The sequence below is a fragment of the Mus caroli genome, unplaced genomic scaffold (assembly GCF_978045245.1).
Source record: "Mus caroli unplaced genomic scaffold, Mus_caroli_1 scaffold_19, whole genome shotgun sequence".
In the NCBI taxonomy this organism is placed as follows: Eukaryota; Metazoa; Chordata; class Mammalia; order Rodentia; family Muridae; genus Mus; species Mus caroli.
The window spans coordinates 42,497,154-42,517,389 of record NW_028227274.1 but is presented as its reverse complement, the minus strand read 5'-3'; the positions used below and the strand labels follow the sequence as shown (position 1 = coordinate 42,517,389).

At 42.9% G+C, this 20,236-nt stretch overlaps 1 protein-coding gene across 3 annotated transcripts in view; it reads left to right on the top strand.

The window, feature by feature from the left end:
- Positions 1-20,236, top strand: part of Mcc (MCC regulator of Wnt signaling pathway) — a 387,208-nt gene that overhangs the window by 253,442 nt on the left and 113,530 nt on the right. The window contains exon 1 of one of the 3 annotated variants that reach the window (XM_021150249.3): positions 7,733-8,087. The exons of the other annotated variants lie outside the window; for them this stretch is intronic. Within the exon in view, the coding sequence (XP_021005908.1) occupies positions 8,046-8,087 (42 nt within the window). The 5' untranslated portion in view covers positions 7,733-8,045. Of the gene's footprint in view, positions 1-7,732; positions 8,088-20,236 lie in introns of those variants that run through there. 3 annotated transcript variants of the gene reach the window in all.

The window sequence follows — 20,236 nt, the reverse complement described above, 5'->3', positions numbered from 1 at the left end:
GGGATTACAGGCGTGTGCCACCACGCCGCCCAGCTGAGGCTAGCACTTTTTTTTTTTAATAATTTTTTTAAAGATTTATTTAAATAAGTACACTGTACTTATTTTTTAAGATTTATTTATATAAGTACACTGTAGCTGTCTTCAGACACTCCAGAAGAGGGCGCCAGATCTCGTTGTGGATGGTTGTGAGCCACCATGTGGTTGCTGGGATTTGAACTCTGGACCTTCGGAAGAGCAGTCGGGTGCTCTTACCCACTGAGCCATCTCACCAGCACGAGGCTAGCACTTCTTAAATTCCCCTAAAGCAGGGATTCTACTCACTGCTGTCCTGGGGCTGTGCTGTGTGCTTACTGTTGCATGCTAAGCAGCATCCCCTTCCCGTGCCTTGGATATTGAAACCAGGAATGTTTCACTGTAGACCAAATGTCCTCTGGGAGGAACAAATAGACCCTTGGTTGGGAACAACCTCCCCTCTAGAGCACGCTTGGAACCTTGCAACAAGTAGTAATGACCATAGTGACCCTCCAAAGGGTGTGCAACCATGGTAACTAATATCACCTAAAGGTAGACAGGGCACCCAGCTCTGTCTGCCATGCCTGATACCATAGATTCCATCCCCAGAACTGCCAAAAAAATAAGTAAATAAATCAGATAAAGGTGTCGCTGTAGGGCAGCCTTTACACCAGGCTTTTGATTTGGTTTAAAAGGACACGGTGTTAATGGTGTCATTGCTAATCTGATGTCAGACACCATGTCTGATCCAGGCTTGGGGCTGCCAGAGTTCAGGTTGCTTAAAGACGTTTTGGAACCCAGTTTAATGTCAAATCCATTCATATGTAACACAGGCTCCAGTTAATAGACAAAGATGTCAGGCAAACAAAACAAAGTTAGTCAGTCGCCCCCTGGGCCTCATTAATCGTGCTTTTTGAGAGGTTTATTGGCACATACTCTGCAACCCACATTCTGTGTGTGCTGCCTTGGTTTAAGAATCAGGACTGAAGAGCCAAGCTACAGAAACTGAAGCAGGTGAAGTAAGATATAGTCAGGTCACTAGTCACAGTTACAAGCATCTATTCTTGGAACCCTCCCCCCCCCCACACACACACACACACAACCTGAGTATCTGTAGTTCCTTTCAGCCTATGCACTGGGTTTATATATCGCTGGCTACTCAGTCATTTCTCCCCAGCAGAGCAAAAGAAGTCTATTCCTTGGTTTTGATTCTCTTGGCCGCTTTAATCTGAGTGTGCACTCATTTGTCCTTTTTTAAAAATAGGGGGATTCCCAACCTTCAAACTGTCTCAAACTGTCTTCAAACTGCCTGAGCTCAGGCAGCAGAGCCCCACCCCCTGCCGCTAGCCCCACCCCCTGCCGCTAGCCCCACCCCCTGCTGCTAGCCCCACCCCCTGCCCAGGCTTAATTCGGAATGAACTTAGTGTGAACTAGATTTCTTAAATCTTGTTGATGTGCTCTGCTGTTGAACCATATTTATTTCTTGGCCGCGTAGTAAATTATTTTAGCTTGCTTGGCGATGACAGCGACTCCTGAGCAATTGAGATTGGTAAACTGTTAGTTCCTCTACATGGTCGAGATTGGTGCAGAGCTAGAAAATTTTTGAATCCTATTAACCAGACTATTTGGGAAGTCAAACAAAATGGATGGTCTCTTCTCAGGGACCTTTCTTTGGGAGGCAAGTTTGTGGTCACAGAAGGGTCCTTGCTGCCTGTTTGCTGTCAGAGCCATGCATTATTTTCTGCAGCCTCCCCTTTTATACAACTGTCCCCAGAATCCCTGGTATCCCAGAGGACTAAAACCTCACCTTGGAGAGATTCAGTGCAGATGAACTCAGCCCCGTTTCACTCCCTTCTAGTAAAGATGAGGTCTCAGCCACACAGAGGCTGTGGCTTTTAGGCAGGAGATTTGCTTCAGGCTGGTAAGGTAGGACCATGTGTGGTCACTGGGTCCTTCCTGGCTCTTTGTGTCACAGAAGACCTTTGCTTTTCCTTTCAGCTACAGAGCCTATGGAATGAGGTTTGGCTTACACATGGGTGGAGGCTCTTTCTTTGTTTCAGTGTCAATGTCAGGATAATGCTGGTTCCTTTATGTAACATTAAAATTGTCTGCCTGTCTGCCTTGGTGGGAGAGAATTCTAGAATCGGATGACTGAGTTGTAACTGTCAGTTGTCTATTCTGTCAGTGTTAGCTAAAGGTTTCATACAAAAGTTGTCTTTGAGACTTATATACATACTTGCTTCATATCTGGCCATCTCTTCCTTGGATGTTTTTCACTAAAAGCCTTGTTACCCTCTATCTCCACATAATTACAGAAACTCAATAGTTATGAAAAAAAAAAAACATGTAGAACTATGTCAATCACAAAAATAAAGTTTTTTAAGTCAGAGTCATTTTTCTTTCATACTGTTTGGAACCAGTCCAGGAAAAGAAAATCATGTTTCCTTGTTAGGGGTTAAAAAAAAAAAACACAAATATACAAAACAAAATTAAAAGACAATTAAATTTGGGAAGAGGGTAGGAAAATGTTAAAAGCTTATACCATAGCTTTAAAAAATGATCTTAAATAGAAATGTAACCATGGGTTTAGAAACGGGATTGCCTCCATCATATTCTGGGGAATTACTGATAGTATCCAGATTCATTTCCACAAATGTTTGGAGCTAATAGGTGGAGAAATAATTATGTTAAGAACAAACTGTAGCATTATGAGATTTCATGTCTTCAGAAGACCATTGTGAAAATTTAAGCCAGCAGTCTCCTCGCGTGGAGGTGGGTACAGATGGACTTTGACAGTGCTGAAGAGGAGGTGAGAGTTATAAAGACGGACTCAGGACGGCGGGGTGAGGGGGTGTGGAAACTGTCTGAGTAACTCATCCCCTGCCATTCCTCATGGTTCTGGCTTCCTGATAGTTCTGTCTGCCCAGACTCTCCCTCAACCCCTGTGCTCTCAAGCTGGGGATTTTGAAATGTCATACTTCTGCAGATGTAGGACTAGCTCCAGGAATTGCCAGACACTGGTGGGCAGTACTGAAGGCAGTATTCCTAGCCACATAGCTATGGCTAGATTATCATCTGTGGCTGCAAATAAATGTACCTTCTTGAAGATTGTTCAACACTGAAGCCCTGTGGAGAGAGGCCATTTACTGTATGCTGTTGATGGTTTACTAGGGACATAACATCAATTCTACCCTTCTTTCTTTTGAGATAGAGAAGAACTTTCTGAAGGATGGTCTGATAGGTTCTTTCTGACCTGGCACCTAAAGGAAGACAAAGGAGATCTGCAGCAAGGAAAAAGTTGGAATTTAGAGAACAGCATTAGAAAGGAAAATGTTTCCTGCCCCTTCCCCCAGCTTAAATTGTTTCCAAGTTCGGCAAATTAGTGTTCTTCTCAGGAGTGTGAAGATCTGCACTTTGGCTAACCTTCTAAACCAATGCCAGTAAGGAGCAGATGGGCTGCTGAGAGGCCCAGAGCACCATCTGCAAAGACCCATCATCCAGCAGTCATGTTATCCCCAGTAAATCCTACAGAGCCTTCATTGAAGCTCTTCTGCCCACCCGGACGCTTTCCCCCCATCTCTCGTTCTTCCTACCTATTGGAATCCAGCTTTCAAACTGAGCTCTAAGGAAACCTTAAATCTTCTCCAGTGGGCCCTGCATCCATCTCTCCTATGCCTCCTTTGGCAGCCGTTGAGCCTTTGCTGTGGCCCTTATCCCAAGCAAACACACGATTGCTAGACTTCCTGCCATCTACAAGGCAGCCAGCTCCTCCCTGGATGGATATGCATCTAGTGCTGACTACATGCAGTCAACTGCAAGAGGGAAACCTAGGAGTTCACCATCAGGTGTAGAGATTGGCTTGCATCTTAGGGTTTCCACTGCTGTAATGAAACATCATGGCCAAAAAGCAAGTTGGGGTGGAAAGGGTTTATTCTGCTTGCACAACTCTGGCCTGATTTTGGCCACAAGAATCTAATAGTTGTCAGCCCTCAGAGGTTGGATGTTGAAACAGTCCCAATCTCAACCTTTTTAGTTCCGTGACCCTTTAACACAGCTCCCCACGTTGTGGTGATCCCACACCAAAACATTATTTTTGTTCTTACTCCATAACTAATTTTTCTACTGTTATGAATCATAATGTAAATATTTTTGGAGATACAGGGTCTCTAACTGAGTTACGACCCACAGGTTGAGAACCACTGTCCTAGGGGATTTCTGTAGTCTCTGTCTGGAGCCAGAATAAACTGCATGTAATATCAGTGAAGGAATTCCATAGCATCAGGGGAACCTGGACTTGCCAACAAAAGCCAAAGCAAACTAGCAAAAATGTTTTCTAAACTAGGTAGTGGTAGCATTTGCCTTTAATCCCAGGCAGCAGAGACAGGTAATTACTGAGTCTGAAGCCAGCCTGGTATATAAAGTGATTTCTAGGAGAGCCAGGGCTACACCAAGAAAACTTGTCTCAATAAAACAAAACAAAAATAAAGTTTTCTTCTTCCATGTTCTTTTATCTGGCTGTCACCAAAAGGTGCCATCCCCATCATAAGCCACTGGGCGTTTCTGTGTGCCATCCCCATCACAAGCCACTGGGCGTTTCTGTGTGCTATCCCCACCATAAGCTACTGGGTGTTTCTGTGTGCCATCCCACACAAAAAAATGATCTAGATTGCAGATCTATTCAAGCTGGCAACCATGATTAACAAGCACACACAAAATCTTCTGAAAATCATAAAAATATTAAAAGAAGAACTACCTGGAACCTCTCATTCACATATACTTAATGCTTTAACAGTTTACTGTACAGAGAAAAATTGATCCCTTTTATGCTGCAGTATCCTAATGTGTAAGCATATATATGTGTGTGTGTGTGTGTGTGTGTGTGTGTGTGTGTGTGTGTGTATGTGTGTGTGTGTGTGTGTTCTTTTCTTGCATGGAAATCTTTTCATGAAATTTTTCATCAGTACTTCTTTCATTGGAGATAGCAGAGCTTCTCTCTCATGTAGCTGATCACGGTTCATCTCCGTAGATGAAAGTTGAAGACAGAGTGAGTTAGTTCTTTCTTAAATCTAGAAGACTATTCCTTTCCCCATCTATTTCAGTCTCACCAAAGGGACGAAAGTGCTGCCAGTGAGCAGTAAAGCCGTGCTTTGCAAGTGCATTCCCTTTCTAACACATTCATCCATTCATCCATGTTGTATTTATTTTGCTTCACTGGGTTCTGAGCCAGAAGAGCTGATTTGAACACTTGAAATGTGTGACATTGTTAAATTGAAAGCATGGGAGACAGAACAACGATAACAGCAGCTACTCGGAGAGGTGATGTCGGGAGGAGCTAGGATTTGACATGCAAAGCCCTACTTTTTGTCAAAGGGCTGGGTCTCTGGTTGGTGCTCTCCAGTCTTTCGCTCCACAAAACGCACAGTTTCTAATCGAGGTGTTGATGTTTGTCAGCAAAGCCCAAATTGGAGTGCATGTACTTGTATGCAATTGATTGGTAAATAAGATTTCCTTTGATTTTCCTTTGAGGAGGCACAAGGCAAGCCAGCCCCTTCTGAGCACCAAGCTCTGCCCTGAAATGGTTCTCCCCACTCCCAATAGCCAGCATACTTGCCTCTAACAGCATTTGAGAAGACAAATGCTCCTGTGCCAGGCTGCAAATGGATTAAAGCCATGCTGATCCTCATCTGTCAGAACAATTAACATGAGGGAAACACTTGCCCTACTTACAGCAGATGGGGGAGGGGAGGGCCGGGGAGCTCCGTGGTGTCGCTCATAAGATTAATGTGGCCCTATGGGCAGCAGAGAGCACTGGATTTATTTTCTGAGCATTGCATGGATTTACAGGGATGACAGCAGCAGCTAAAAGCACAGACTGTGCTCTGAAAGGGTTTCTGTAGTGTCCTCAATGAGACATGGAAGAAATGTGACTTGGGTGTGTAGAGGTGCATGAGAGAGATGGCTAGCGTTTCTAACTGTAAAGCAGGACTTATAGACCACTTTGTGTTCTCCTCGTGTTTAAACCCTGTTGAATTCAAGGCTTAAACAGGAACCTGACTTCGTCGAGGTTGTATAAATATTAGTATAAGAGTTTCACGAAATAAGTGGAAAAGATAGAAGTGGCTTCAATCACTTTGAAATGGCAGCTCTGTTTGGAGAAGGGCTTCAGACCTGCTTGAATTCCATTAGAGATGGCTTTGTGCTGTGGGGAACAAGGGAAGGAAAACAGAATGCAGCAATTAAGGAGGAGATACCTAGAAGGGTTTTATTGTTCCCTGATAGAAGTGGCATGGGAGAATATGGAGGTTAGCACCACAGTATAGAAGACAGACTGCATGACACTACTTACCAGAGCGCCGGATCAAATTTTAATTACGAGATGCCTAGAGAGGAAGGAAGCCAGATGTTGGCAGAGGTTTAGCCATCCCTGCAAAGAACAGACTTGGGAGCACAGAGAAAATACTCATTTAGTCAACAGTTATGGCAGAGTGGTTTGTGACATTGTTTCTTTCAGATCTCCTTCCTGCAGAGACCCTCATGGGTAAGTTGTCTGTCCTGGGGCCTCCTCTCTCCATGCTTGCAGTCATCTTCTGGTTTCTAAAATCTCCATTGCCCGCCCCCCATGACTTTGGTGTTTGAATTGGACATTTAACCATTTTAAAATCTTCTGCAAAATGTCCGAAATCCTGTGACCTAGCCTACTTGTTTCTGAACCAGACCAGCAGATAGGGAGAGTCTTCGAGCACCAAGACCACATGCAGAAGGGTTTCCCACAGTGTATCCCTGTGCACATTCTGATTCAGCAGCTTCTTTTCCTCCTCAGTATCCATTCTTAGCTCACCTCCTGTGTGGGTCTCTTTGTCTACCCAGTGCATGGTTTGATTTGAAAGCCCCACCTCTGCCTCTTTCTATGCTGGCAATGAAAGACCCTCGTGGGGAGACCCCCACTCAAGTTCCAAGACTGTGTGTACCCAGGGAATCACGGAAGACCGTCTTGATGCAAACACACGAGGCAGTTTAATGATGGAACTCCGGGCTGACACGTATCTCACGCAGGAGACAGAGGAGTCGACCCTAAGGCTCAAAAGTTAGGGGTTTATATAGGAAAGGAGTCGGGGGGGGGGGATAGGGGAAATTGGTGCAGTTACACACAATTGGGCAGTTTAAACATCAGCAAGCAGGGTCTTTCAGCATCTGTAGGGACAGTTGTTCATGTGGACAGTATCCCCAGTATGGTTTTCTGTTTGTTTAGTTTTTGTCCTTTAAATTCTTTCAAATGTAGAGGAAATCTTAGATAATGGGGGAGAAAAGTTTCTGACCTAATTTGCAAACAAGGAAAGCATTTTTATGTTACAGCACATTTTAAATTAGTGGAGATTAGAAGCAACTTAAACTCGATTAAGGACACTTTAGTATATAAGCCTGATTGCATTTGTTCAACCATTAGGACAATAATAGGATGTCTATGTGCTCACTTGGGACAACCTATACAAAATACCACTAACTTAATAATACACACATATTATGATAATAGCTGCTTAAAGAAAAGCCAACGTGTAAGTTAAACACATTGAAAGGATCATAGAGACATCTAACAGTCATTACCATCTTGACTTTTTCACGTGTGATCTCCTTAAATGAGACGATTTTAGTGGAGAAAATCGCTTACTGTTAATAATTGCTTACAACTGTCTACAGAACTGAATCACTGGTTTCAACATTACCAGTTGTTTTCCAATCTGATAGCTGAGGTCCGTAAGTATCAAGGCCTAGGTTTTCCATCTTTGTGTCTGTGAGGTATTTGCGGGTTGATTTCCTAACCATTGCTGCAAGTCCACATTGTGTAATTGTGCAAATAGCTTGGTGACCTCCACAATGCTGGGTTTGGCTTTTCCATAGTTACCACTGCAGAGGGGATTGATTAATGCTAATCTTTAACACGGATCTATTCAGTGCCTGTTGTCTGGCAGGTAGAGTGCTGGGTGCTCTAGAAGCAATCAGACACAGTTTCCCATCCTCAGGAGTTCACAGACCAAATGCAGAAGGTTCAGCTCAAGAAGCAAGACCATAGAGCTACTGTGAGTCAGGGCATGGTGGGAAGCAGAGAGGTTTCTGGTAGGGATACAGAAGCACCGGAGGCAGAGAGGGAGGCTGCGTTCAGACCCTGTTGAGAAATTTGGACTCCCATCTGAAGGTAGCCACTGGAAAGTAGTGGTTGTTTCTATTTCTCTTTTAGTGAGAGAGGGATATACTTAGAATTGTATCACAGTGTTCACTATGCTTTGGAGAAACTCTGACAGAGGAGGCTGGAAGCAGGAAGCCAGTTTAAATCCCCATCGCCTTGATCCAACTAAGCAGTGGTCCCTCAGCTAGCATGGTGATGGTGGGCATGCAGGGTGGACTACTTCCAGAAAGATTTTTGAGCTGAGAATAACAGAAATTAAGAAGAATGAACGTTACGGAGGAAGAACTTGGAAAGGACCTGGAGTCCCTGACTTAAACAAATGGTCCTGTACATCCTGGTTCTTGGCCTTATTTGTTTATTCAATTCAGTTAAACTAGATGACTGACAGTCAATCTGATGTGTCTGTGGGATGGTAGGCTTGCAAGGTAAGAAGGCAAGCTGAGTTTAGGGGGTGTGGAGTCTGTTTTTCTGGGTAAGCTACTGGATACATGGGCCTGGAACACAAGGGAGCTGTTGACCCTTGTCCGGGTTGACTTTGGAGATCAGTGTCACATTTCTTTGTGTTGGGGAATATTTTAGAGCTTCAATAGTAAACGTCTTTGGTTTTGAGAATTATACTGGCAAAACATGGTCTTTGAGTTCCCAAGTGCTGGCCTCACTTACAGAAGTAAGTTTTTAAAGCTGGGGGTGAGTGGTGACTGGTCACCACCACTGCACTGTTGGTGCAGCACAGCCTGCTATAGCCTTGATCTATTGTGCTAACCCCTTCTGTTCTCTGAAGGTGTTTAATTTACAGGCAGAGGGCACTTGGGGATGATTTCTCAGGGAGAAATTTAAATACAAAACTACTTACTTACCTAATTTAACATGAGAGGGAGGGAGGGTAGGAGGGGGGAGGGGAGAGAGAGCAATAAACTCTTTTCTTTTCTTTTCTTTTCTTTTCTTTTCTTTTCTTTTCTTTTCTTTTCTTTTCTTTTCTTTTCTTTCTTTTCGATTAGCTTGTTGGAAATTAGAACAGGATGTAGCTATCAAAGTGGTTTATTCCAGATGGTTGAGATCAGGGGCAGTAAAGTCAGGCCTGTTAAACAGTAGTATTCAAACATTTTCTTCTTTTTAAAATAATTTATCTTTAATTATGTGTTTATTTGGTGTGTGTGTGTGTGTGTAGGGGTGTAATATGTGCATGTGAGGGAAGGTGCCCTAGGAGAGCAGAGACATTGATTGGGTTTCTCCAGAAGTGGAGTTATAGGTGGTTAAGAGCCACCTGATATAGAAGATGGGCACTGAACTACAGTCCTCTGGAAATACATCACACTTTTAATTACTGACCACACATACGTTCATTTGAAGATCCATTCATAGCCTGTGACCTATAGGCTGAAAAACATTCCTGAAAACCACCCTAGGGGACAGAGCAGTTGGATACGATCCTTATCTCTTTCTTAAAGCAAAATATGTGTGTTTCTAAACAACACCATGTGATTGATCTCTAATTAATCTCCTTCCAGCACATTTGCAGCCACATACAAATCTCACACAGCCTCCTGCCCGGGGTTTTGGAACTAGTCAAACAAGGCTTTTGGAATTGTCACCTCTGTATCATCATCTTTACCTTCCTGTCACTGTTTCCCTCCAGTTTGAGTGGCTAATTGAACACTTACTTCAGTGACCTAATTTGCATTATCCCTGTCAAATGTGTCACTCTGTGAATCACTAAATTAACTTAGCCTTCCTGGAATATACCCAAATGATGAGAACCATTTAGGACCTTTCAAACTGATTTGGCCTATTAGCTCTGTCCCGAGATAAGCAGAATAAATAAGTCCCTGCAATCAAAGGGAAGCTAATTGCAGTACCTCTCTCCAGCTTTGAATCATCAAAGGTTGGCTGTCTCGAGCATGCCCTAATGGGACTCATGATTTTGTTTGTTCTGCGTCTGATAATTCTTAGTTCAGTTTACATTTGCACTGTTAATATTCATTTTCCAAAATTTGTTGACATGCCTATTCATTTTCAAGAATAACAGTTCATTAGCTTTCCCTTTCCAGGACCACTCTATGCATGCTCCTTGTAACACGTCAAACCACACAGGAGTCAGGGAACAAGGCTGTGGTGCTCCTATACCTTGGTCCCCATCTCCTCCTTAATGAGTGTTGATAACTTAGTTCTTATTAGTTGGTGTTTTTCATTACCAATCTAAGCATGCACAATATACGTACTTATTTATGTGGTGGGCATTTTTATGAATATTAAACCAGACTGTATAGTCTACGCTTAAATTAAAAAACAAAAACAAAAACAAAACTAGCTTTCTCTACAAAATGTTTAAAAGATAACTATTCTTTTTCAGTCATAACATACAAATATATCAGTGTAATCATTCAGTTTATTATAGGTTGACTTTAGCAAATTTCATATTTAGTTTATTTTCTATTCTAGTGTTAATATAAACACTTTTGGAAATGGGTCCTATTATAACAAGAAAACTGATGGGTCTAAAATAGAGTAATTTAGGTGTCAAATACTGGCAATCAATACCAATAGTCTGGGCATAACTCACCATGATTCCTTCGATGTTGATTTCACCAAGAGATTGGTATTTATTAGTTAAGTCTCTTCCGAAAGGGTCTGGGAAACAGATAGGTCCGGAACATTAATCTCAGCCAACATTTTTTTTATATTATCTTGTCTCTACCCTTCTCAGCCATTGTCAGTTAAATGTTTTTGATCAGTCTTAATACTTGTATGTGTGTGTGCACACATACATGTCCATATGTGTTTTCTTGCAAAGTGAGCTAGATTGGGCACCTTGTAATCTCCAGTGATTCATTTGTGCCTACTTCATTTTGATACCACCAACAGTTCAAGTGCGTGCCACTACCCCTGGCTCCATCAGTCTGTCCTCAGGGAGCATGGGAGCACTTCTCCAAACATCTGCTGCTGCTGCTGCTGCTGCTGCTGCTGCTGCTGCTGCTGCTGGTGGTGGTGGTGGTGGTAGTAGTGGTCTTCTTCTTCTTCTTCTTCTTCTTCTTCTTCTTCTTCTTCTTCTTCTTCTTCTTCTTCTTCTTCTTCTCTTCTTCTCCTCCTCCTCCTCCTCCTCCTTCTCCTCCTTCTTTCTCCTCCTTCTCCTTCTCCTTCTCCCTTTTCTCTCCTTCCTTTTCCTCTCCTTCCTCCCCCTCTTCCCCCTCTTCTTCTCCTCCTTCCTCCTCCATTTCCCTCTTCTCTTCTCTTCTCTTCTCTTCTCTTCTCTTCTCTTCTCTTCTCTTCTCTTCTCTTCTCTTCTCTTCTCTTCTCTTCTCTTCTCTTCTCTTCTCTTCTTCCTGAGACCCCTCACTTGATCTTCAAGCCACATCTTTCTCAATCTACTGTCCAATCATAGGATCTAGCCTTTTATTGACCAATTAGCTTTAAATTGGGGAGCAAGGCTTACACAACAAAGGCCAGTGTACCTTGGGATACACTCATCTGGAGGGTAACCAGGTCTGGGGGGTTAGAATTTAGCATTTGTATACACAACACCAGACCTATCCATAACACTCTACTTTACAAAGATAACACTGGTGTTCAGTAGAGTGTCTGTGCTATTGCTTGGGATTTGGTCTTACTCATAAACATACTGATTGTGGCAGTAAGAGAAGTTTTGTGGTATCACATTTCAAAGCCTTATAGGATTAAATACCCTTTATAATGATTTTATGTTTATCTTGAAGAATAGACAAATAGTTCAGATATTACTGGAAGACAAAGGGGAGATTTTATATGACAGTAAACACAATATCATTGTTTAAAGCAATGGTGTTAAAGCTGGGTGGAGTAGCTTACATCTGTAATCTCAGACTTGGGAGACAGAGACAGGAAGATTGTCATGAGTTTAAAGCCAGCCTAGGTTGTGGAGTGAGACCCTATATTGAACAAAACAAAATAGAAGTGGGGAGGTGTAAATAACACTAAGTATTTAGCTGTAATTATTCAGTAGTACTAGGATAAATATAAGGCAACAAAGTTAAGTATATTATTAACGTATGTAATGACATTTTAGGTAATTTAATAACTTTGAAAATTGACTATATTTTTATAAAATCACACTAGAGAAAAATCTAACTGCTGATCTGATCTAAGCTTAAAGTAATTTCCTAAACAAAAATATCAGAATAAAATGTGCACATTTAAAGATCCTGGAGGCAATATAAAAATATAAAACACCAGTTCTAAAAACTCTATAAATCGAAGGATGAAAGGCCAACTGGAGAAGGACATTGCAGTAGGTACAGTGGTCAGTGACCGTAATACCTATCAAGTCCTAGAAATTAGCACCCTACCAAATGATGAGAGACCATGAGCAGATAAATAAAAGCACATGCCTACCGGATTGATATAATCTCTCTTAATCAAAAGAACTAAGGTGAATTGTCCTTTTGGAATCACAGTGCTCCATCCCAAAGTATTGAATGATGCATATGGAGTCTCTGGTTTTAAGTAGAGGGCAGAGTGGAGAAATATGAAGTGGGATAGTAGGGCAGTTCAGAGAGGCACTGACTGTTGAACTCCGCTCCTCCTCCTCCTCCTCCTGCTGCTGCTGCTGCTGCTGCTGTTCTTTTTAGGCAGGCTCTCATGTAGCCTAGGCTGGCCCTAACCTTGCTATGTAGCCAAAGATTGCCTTAAACTCCTGACTGTCTGCCTCCATATCCTGAGTGCTAGAATTGCAGGCAAGCATCACCAGGGCTTGTGCACACAAGGCCAAGCCCTCTACCAACTGAGCTACCGCCTCAGCACTAAGACTTCCTGACTGGAGGATTTTATAAGAAGGAAAATTGTTCACTCTTCTAGCGACTGGCTTAATTGGTTATTAGCTAAGTTTCAGCCCATCAGACACATGGAGTTAAGAGGTGCATTTGGCCATAAGTAGTTTCTTGTTTTCTGTAGCTTAGTTGGTTCTACGCTATGAGTTTCAGAGGTAGAAAAACTACACAATTTTCCATTACCATTGTAACAGGACAAGTGTGTTTCAAAGGGGAAGCCACGTGCAAGGTAAAGTAAGAGTTCCCTAGCTATATAGCTATGGGAAATAGCAACTTGAGGCCAAGGCCAATGAAAGGGAGGATGAAACATACCAGAATCTAAACCTTGCCTAGACTGTTAAGTAATGTTAAGAGGTGAACTGTTGGCCTGGCTGCTTACTTCCATTGCTTGGTGGTCACAGGAACAGAAGCTTGCCAGTTCTCTCAAGTGACCCAAGGGGACTTGATCAGTGTCTTTTTTGCTGTGAAAAGACACATGATCATGGAAACTCCTGTAAACTAAAATATTTAATTGGGACTGGATTACAGTTTCAGAGGTTTAGTCCACTATCATCATGGCAGAAAGCATGATGACACACAGGCAGACATGGAGCTGGAGAAGGAACTGAGAGTTCTACATCCAGATCAACAGGCAGCAGGAAGAGAAAGTCCCTGGGCCTGGCTTGAACATTTGAAACCTCAAAGCCTATCCCTAGTGACACACTTCCTCCAGCAAGGTCATACCTCCGAATGACACTACATATGGGGGGCCATTTTCATTTGAACCAGCACAATCAGTGTTAAGGCAAGTGCCTGCTTCTTTGAACTGAATAGTGTTCTCTTGGCATGAGCTGTCCATTGTCATGTTTCTATGGTCTTCCATTCTTGGACTTGGAGAAACTATATTAAATATTCTCTCCTAGGATTTTAATTCTTTTCCTTTCTTAGCATTCCGATGGCTTCCTGTCTTACTTTTCCAAGGTCACAATGCTGCATTAATGACTGTATAAGAACTGTAAGATGGGTTATGGGGCTAGGGCAGAGGGGGCCTGGGCCTTCCTCATCTGTGGTTTCCTGGGACAGAGTAAATACCCAGCTTTAGGAGTTCCATTGTGATAAGCAGACCAGATGTCTTTAAAGCTCTCTGTGCCTAGAAACCATATGATGTCTGGAGAGTTCTTTACTTGTTCTTGGGAGCTACCCAATGGCTACCTGTGCAGGAATAGGTGACACTGAGCATCCCACTCAGTTTTCTACCTTGTGCTTATATATGCATTTTGGTCTTTGTTGTCTGATTGCTCAAATGAAGCTTGATAAATTTTGGGGTAAAGATGCAAGCCAGTGGGGACAGAGTGATAAAAACATCTTAAGTTTTCTTCTTCTTCCTTTAGTCATTAGGTTCCAGAGACAAGCTCCTTATCTGAGTAGAAATTATGTCATACCATGCCGTGGGCATGCTTTGCAAACTTGTATCAGGATGTAGTAGTTCTGATCAGATGTTTTGTGCTGGCTCTAGTTGTCTGGCTAACTGTCCAAGACATGGCCAGACTCTCCTCACAAAACAGAAATTGGTCATACAGGCATCCAGTGTTTTTAATGTCAAAGCTTTGGAAACACATGTACCCAGTACTTCAGTGGAGTTACAGTTCATGATGCAGACAGTTCATGATGCAGAAAACCCACCGAGAGAGCCAGACATTCATCCTACAAGGGTAGAGTTCTTGCTAGCATTTGGTCTGGAAGTATCTGGATCTGATCCTCAGGATCCAAATACCCTTAAATTTTAGCATCCCTGAAGGTGCTTGTGGAGCAAAGCACCCCAGATACAATTGCTTGCACTCTAAATAGAAACAGGTTCACAGAGGAACTGCAGTCCCTAACATGACATTTTTTGGTTTTGGTTTTGGTATCTCTTTATGTAGCCCCAACTGACCTGAAACTCACTGTGTAGACCAGGCTGGGTCTATTCACAGAAATTTTCACAGAAAATTTGCCTGCCTCTGAGATTGCTGGGATTAGTGGTGTTCACCACTATACCCGCTACTGACATGGCTTCTTATTAGACTTTATAAACAGAAGCAAGCATACTAAAGTGCGATCAGAGTAACTGTACAGAGTCAAGTGTGGTAGCAACCTGTAATGTACTAATATTTCCTTCCTTCCTTCTTTCTTTCTTTCTTTCTTTCTTTCTTTCTTTCTTTCTTTCTTTCTTTCTTTCTTTCTTTCTCTCTCTCTCTCTCTCTCTCTCTCTCTCTCTCTCTCTCTCTCTCTCTCTCTTTCTTTCTTTCTTTCTTTCTTTCTTTCTTTCTTTCTTTTGATACGGGGTTTGTCTGTGTAGCCCTGGCTGTCCTGGAACTCATCCTGTAGACCAGGCTGGCCTTGAACTCAGAAATTTGCCTGCCTCTGCCTCCCAACTTCTGGAATTAAAGGCATGCGCTACCACTGCTCAGCGTGCCATGTAACATTTTCAACAAGCTTGTAATACAACACTTCTGTAAGCCCCCTCGGACTTCCATGTCCCTGGGAATTGCAGTAGAGTCAATATTAGCACTCATGGGACAGATAAAGAAATAGGTGTGTGCAGAGACACACTGGGCACTGAGGTAATTTAGCAATTGACACCAAAGGAGAAGTGAAGCTCCCTTTTATATTTGCACTTGTGAGTTTTTCAGAAATATAACTTCTTACTTGAGAAAAAGAAAAAGAAACATATTCTGCCTCATTCTACAGGAGAAACATGATTCCACCCTGGAACAGAAAGTCAGTCCATCAAAGACAAGGAAGAAGATGAAATCGTGAATAAAATAACCACGTAAATCTTATGACATAAAGAAAGGAAAAAATAGGACACCATATTAATTCTCTTTTAAAAAATCGTCTCATATATGTGTGTGCGTGTGTGTCTGTGTGTATGCATGTATATGTGCATCTGTATGTGCACATGCATGTGTGCGTGTGTGTGTGTGTCTATGTGTGATGTGTTCTATGCAGGTGCACATGTCCCAAAATACATCATATGTGGAAGTCAAAGAACAGCTCTGTACAGTTGGCCTCTCTATCCATCTTCATGTTGAGTCTGGAGATCCAACTCAGATCATCAAGCTTCTGTGACAAACACTTTACCCACCTTATCATCTCTCCAACTTCTCATATTAACTACTTCTGCCCATGACAATTTTGCTCCTGCCCTTGGAAAACAAATAACAACAACCAGAGACTCCTTTGTGCATTTTGCTTAAAATCCTATGACATTTGTAGTAGAATTTGGGGTGGGTGGTTTACCTGTGTAATTGTGGCTATCATTGTGGCTGTAGCTGAAGAGTCAGGTGCTTATCATCTCAGGAGAAAATACTCTATTTCGCCAGACTGAAGTTGGGCAGTGCATAATAGCTGGAACAGAATAGAAGTGGATTATTTGTGCCAATCTTGCACATATTGCTGGCTAGTATCTAAATTGCCTCTTGCTGTCTGAATAGCTACTATTAAAGAAATGAGGCGGTTTCTTTTTGAGACAGCCCTCCGGTTGTTCCTGCAAAACATTCACTTAGGAGAGCCTGGTTCCATAACTTTTCATTTTCTCCCCTAGGGCATCTAACTTCAGAAGGCAGCTGAACACAGGAGCAGAAGTCAGTGCATGTTAAGAAGCCTGCCCTTGCAGGGTAGAGGTGGTGCACACCCTTAGTCCCAGCACTCAAAAGCAGAGGCAGGTGGATCTCTGTGAGTTTGAGACCAGCCTGGTCTACAGAGCTAGCTCTAGGATAGCCAGGGCAGCAGCCGCTGCCACCTCCCTCCCTTGTGTCTCCCCATAGGCACTATAGTCCATAGAGAACTTCTGAACTTGTACACTGAAGCCCTTACTTCCATACCTGAGCAGTATAACAGGATCTGGATGAGAATATTCTTTTCAAGATGCTTGCCATTGCTGCTTATAGGTGTGAGGATGACATTCAAGGATTTGACACAACTGGGGACAGGGGGAAAACCAAGCCTGTAAGGGAATGTCTTTCAAAGGGACTGTTTTGTTCTTTAAACCTTGTTCTGCTCACTGCTGTTTCCTTGTTTTTCCTTCTCCTTCTGGGTCTCTTGGCTTCTAGAAGAATGGCTGTCGATGTGTTTATATGGCATTTCCATCTGCTGTGCTCTTCCCCTCCCCCTCTGGTTTATTTCCTTCCCTCTCCCTCCTTACTTCTCACCGAGGAGGAGAAATTGGTATCTCCTCTTCCCTGGCTCCGTTGGAATACAACGGGTCTGGGAATGTGACAGTTCCAACATGTCCATGATGGGGACTCCTGGGATGCTCTGGGCTGGGAGCTGGGGAAAAGAAGAGAGGAGGGAAGCAGACTTTTCCTTGTTTCTGTTAGCCTTCATTGTTCAGTGCACACCATCTTCGGTTGCTTCTACTGAGTCCCCTGCAGAATGTTCAGAGGCCATCATTGCCTGGGCAGATGCTTCCTCATGGCCCAGTGTGCATTCTGCTTGCCCTTTGTCTTGCACACTGTAAGGCATAAAATGTAGGCCAGGAAAAGAACTTTGTGGCCAAGTCTATTGTACATCCACACTCTCCCTTCCTCTCCCTTCCTCACCCTAGATCTGTTTGCTTCGCCCCTATCCACTAGGAGAGCTTTAATCAAAGGAAAGCCACAAGCACATTTGGAAAGCCTGGCTTGCTGCTCCCTGTGCCCACAATTTATATTATTTTGCATCCAGTGTGTTCTAGAATCCATTTCACCATGGGACATAATTTACTGTGTCTTAAGATTTACGCCATATGTATATTTCCTCTTTGGTTTTGTGACAGGACCTTACTATGTAGCTTCAACTACCTTCAAACTCAAAGTCCCCCTGCCTCATCCTGCGTGATTATAGACATGCTCCTCATGCCTACTTTTGTACTTATCATCCAACATACTTTAAAAAAACATAGTTTTACGGAAAATAGCCCATATTTTTAACCAACCTTTTAAAAATGCATGTCTCTGAGTCTCTACGCATTGGCTGTCTTGGGGAATGAAGTTCAAGTGTTTTTGGTTTTTTGTTTTTCCCAGAAAGTTTCAAACAACAGGTCATGTGATGTGGTGATATAAAGCTAAATGAATGTGAAAATACGCTTAGCATCTGGAATTTATCTGGGAAAAGGCACATTTTTTTTTTTTAAAGCAAAATCTTAAGGCTGTACATGTAGGTGTAAATACCTTAGAATTCCCTGGTTGCCATGGTGATGAGCAGGCATAACATAAATAAGCTGGAAGTAGGCTTGCTGTGGCTAGCATCGTCTCACTACTGTACAGGTGTGGGAAATGTGTCACAGGGGAACTAGGTGGCTGTTTCCCCTGGAAATGACTTGATAATTTTGTATGTTTTTGGTGAACATAAAATTTCACTCAAAAATGTATTTCCCAGAATAAGGTAGGTTCACTTATTAACTTTCAAAATCTTGGGTCAATGGGTAACTTTTGAATGATTCGAGGTTCCTTTAAGATGGTTATTGAGAGATGCAAGTCGATAGATAATGCTAGATCAGGTTTCTCTGTCCCAGGAAGGGCGAAATATGTCACGACTGTAAGGAATCCAGACATTTGATTTCAAATTTAAGGCACTGGTTCTCTTTATTTTTTCTGCACCAGCCTGATGGCCTAGGGGAAGGGATGCTATCCCTTCTGGTGTCAGTCACTTGGAGTTAATGCCCATCTCTGTTGCTGCCATTCTCTGCATAGTCTCAGGCCCCACAGATATGTCATCGCCACAGGTCTTGGCTGCTACACATTGGGAAATGAAGCATATTCCCATTACTGTGAGGAGTCACAGATACCAGGGCTGAATGAGAAGGAAAGACAGAAAGCTAGAGTGCTATGGCCTCTGGTGTTCTTTTTTCACATGCCAAGAAATGCCCTCCGTAATTGCTCTGTTTGCTGACTTAGCTTTTTGCCCCAGTGCTGGTGTAAAATGAGAGAGCCATCAGACTGGAATGGATTCCGAGAGGCTGCATTCTATAAACTCCCAGGCAAGACTGCATCCACATTAGTGGAAGGAGATTCAGCCCTGTCTGGAAAGGTTTTCCAGGAGAGTAATTCCATAGCCCTGCCTACCTTCTAAGGCATAATGAGCCTCACTGTCAGCCTGCAGCCTTCATGCTAAAATGTAAACCCATTATCTCTTGCTGCATAGGCTGCTAGTACTTGGAGTTCAACCTGTGCTTGACAGCTAGTGCTAATTTGTCCTCCCTCCTTCCCCTTGAAGCGGAATAATCTCCTTCAGACTTGTTATGCTTTCCTGGGAGCCCAGAACTAAGCCTGATATCGTTGAATGTGGCGCTGTCTGCACTGAGATGGGTGGGCAAGACCCACTGACAGGCTTCAGATTCGTAATCCCATTTATCCATCTTGGAATGAGCTTTGCCTGTAAACTGTGATTTCACTAATACCGCCTCATAATTAGCGTCTCAGAACTTGGTGTCGTGGTAACTCTTTGGGCCCGAAGAGGCTCCTCCTGAGTATCAGGCAAAAGTTCTCTCAAGTCGCTGTGTCCTGTCTTGGATCTAGTGATTCATTGTGGGAATTTCTCTGTGCTGAGGCTCGAAAGTTTGAGCCCTTATTTTTAGTTGTAACTACAGGATCTCTCTTCACTATTCCTGCATCTAGACTTTCATTTCCTATCTTTATCTAGGTTGGGACTACTCTATTTCTAAATAGCCTAGAATAGTCTAGAATAGTCTAGAATGCTTTAACTTTTTCCCGCCCTCAGTAAACAAACTGAAGCGACTTTAGAGATCCCTCCTGTTTGTGTTCTACTGCTATGTCTGCAAGGAGGTAAGGCTAGGCAGGGTAGACCTGGCAGAAAATCAGGGACTCGATGGACCTCTTTTGCTGTGGCATGTTTTATCTAATGGTCAGGTTGGCTTCATGAGCCTCAGAAAATACGAAACCCTCCCTTGAGCCTTTGCTTTTTAACCTCTGTATAACTACAGGAGAATTGTAGGCAGCAAATGAGCCTATTCAAAAACTACTCGAGGGATGAGCATCTATCTTGTCATGACTCCCTCACCATGGTGGACAATGGGTCGGGAAGAAGCTTGCTTGCACTTGTTGCCTGCTGTGTGTTCTTGGCTAGAATTCAGGGCTTCCCCTTATTCAGATAAAGTCAGAAACAACTGATACATATACATGCCCAACACAGTGTTTCTTTCCTGAGCCTTCCCTAGTAGGCTCTTGTTACTTTGTTCCTTCTCAGGGTGTCGATGAGTGCGGTCACAGCTGAATAGTGAAGA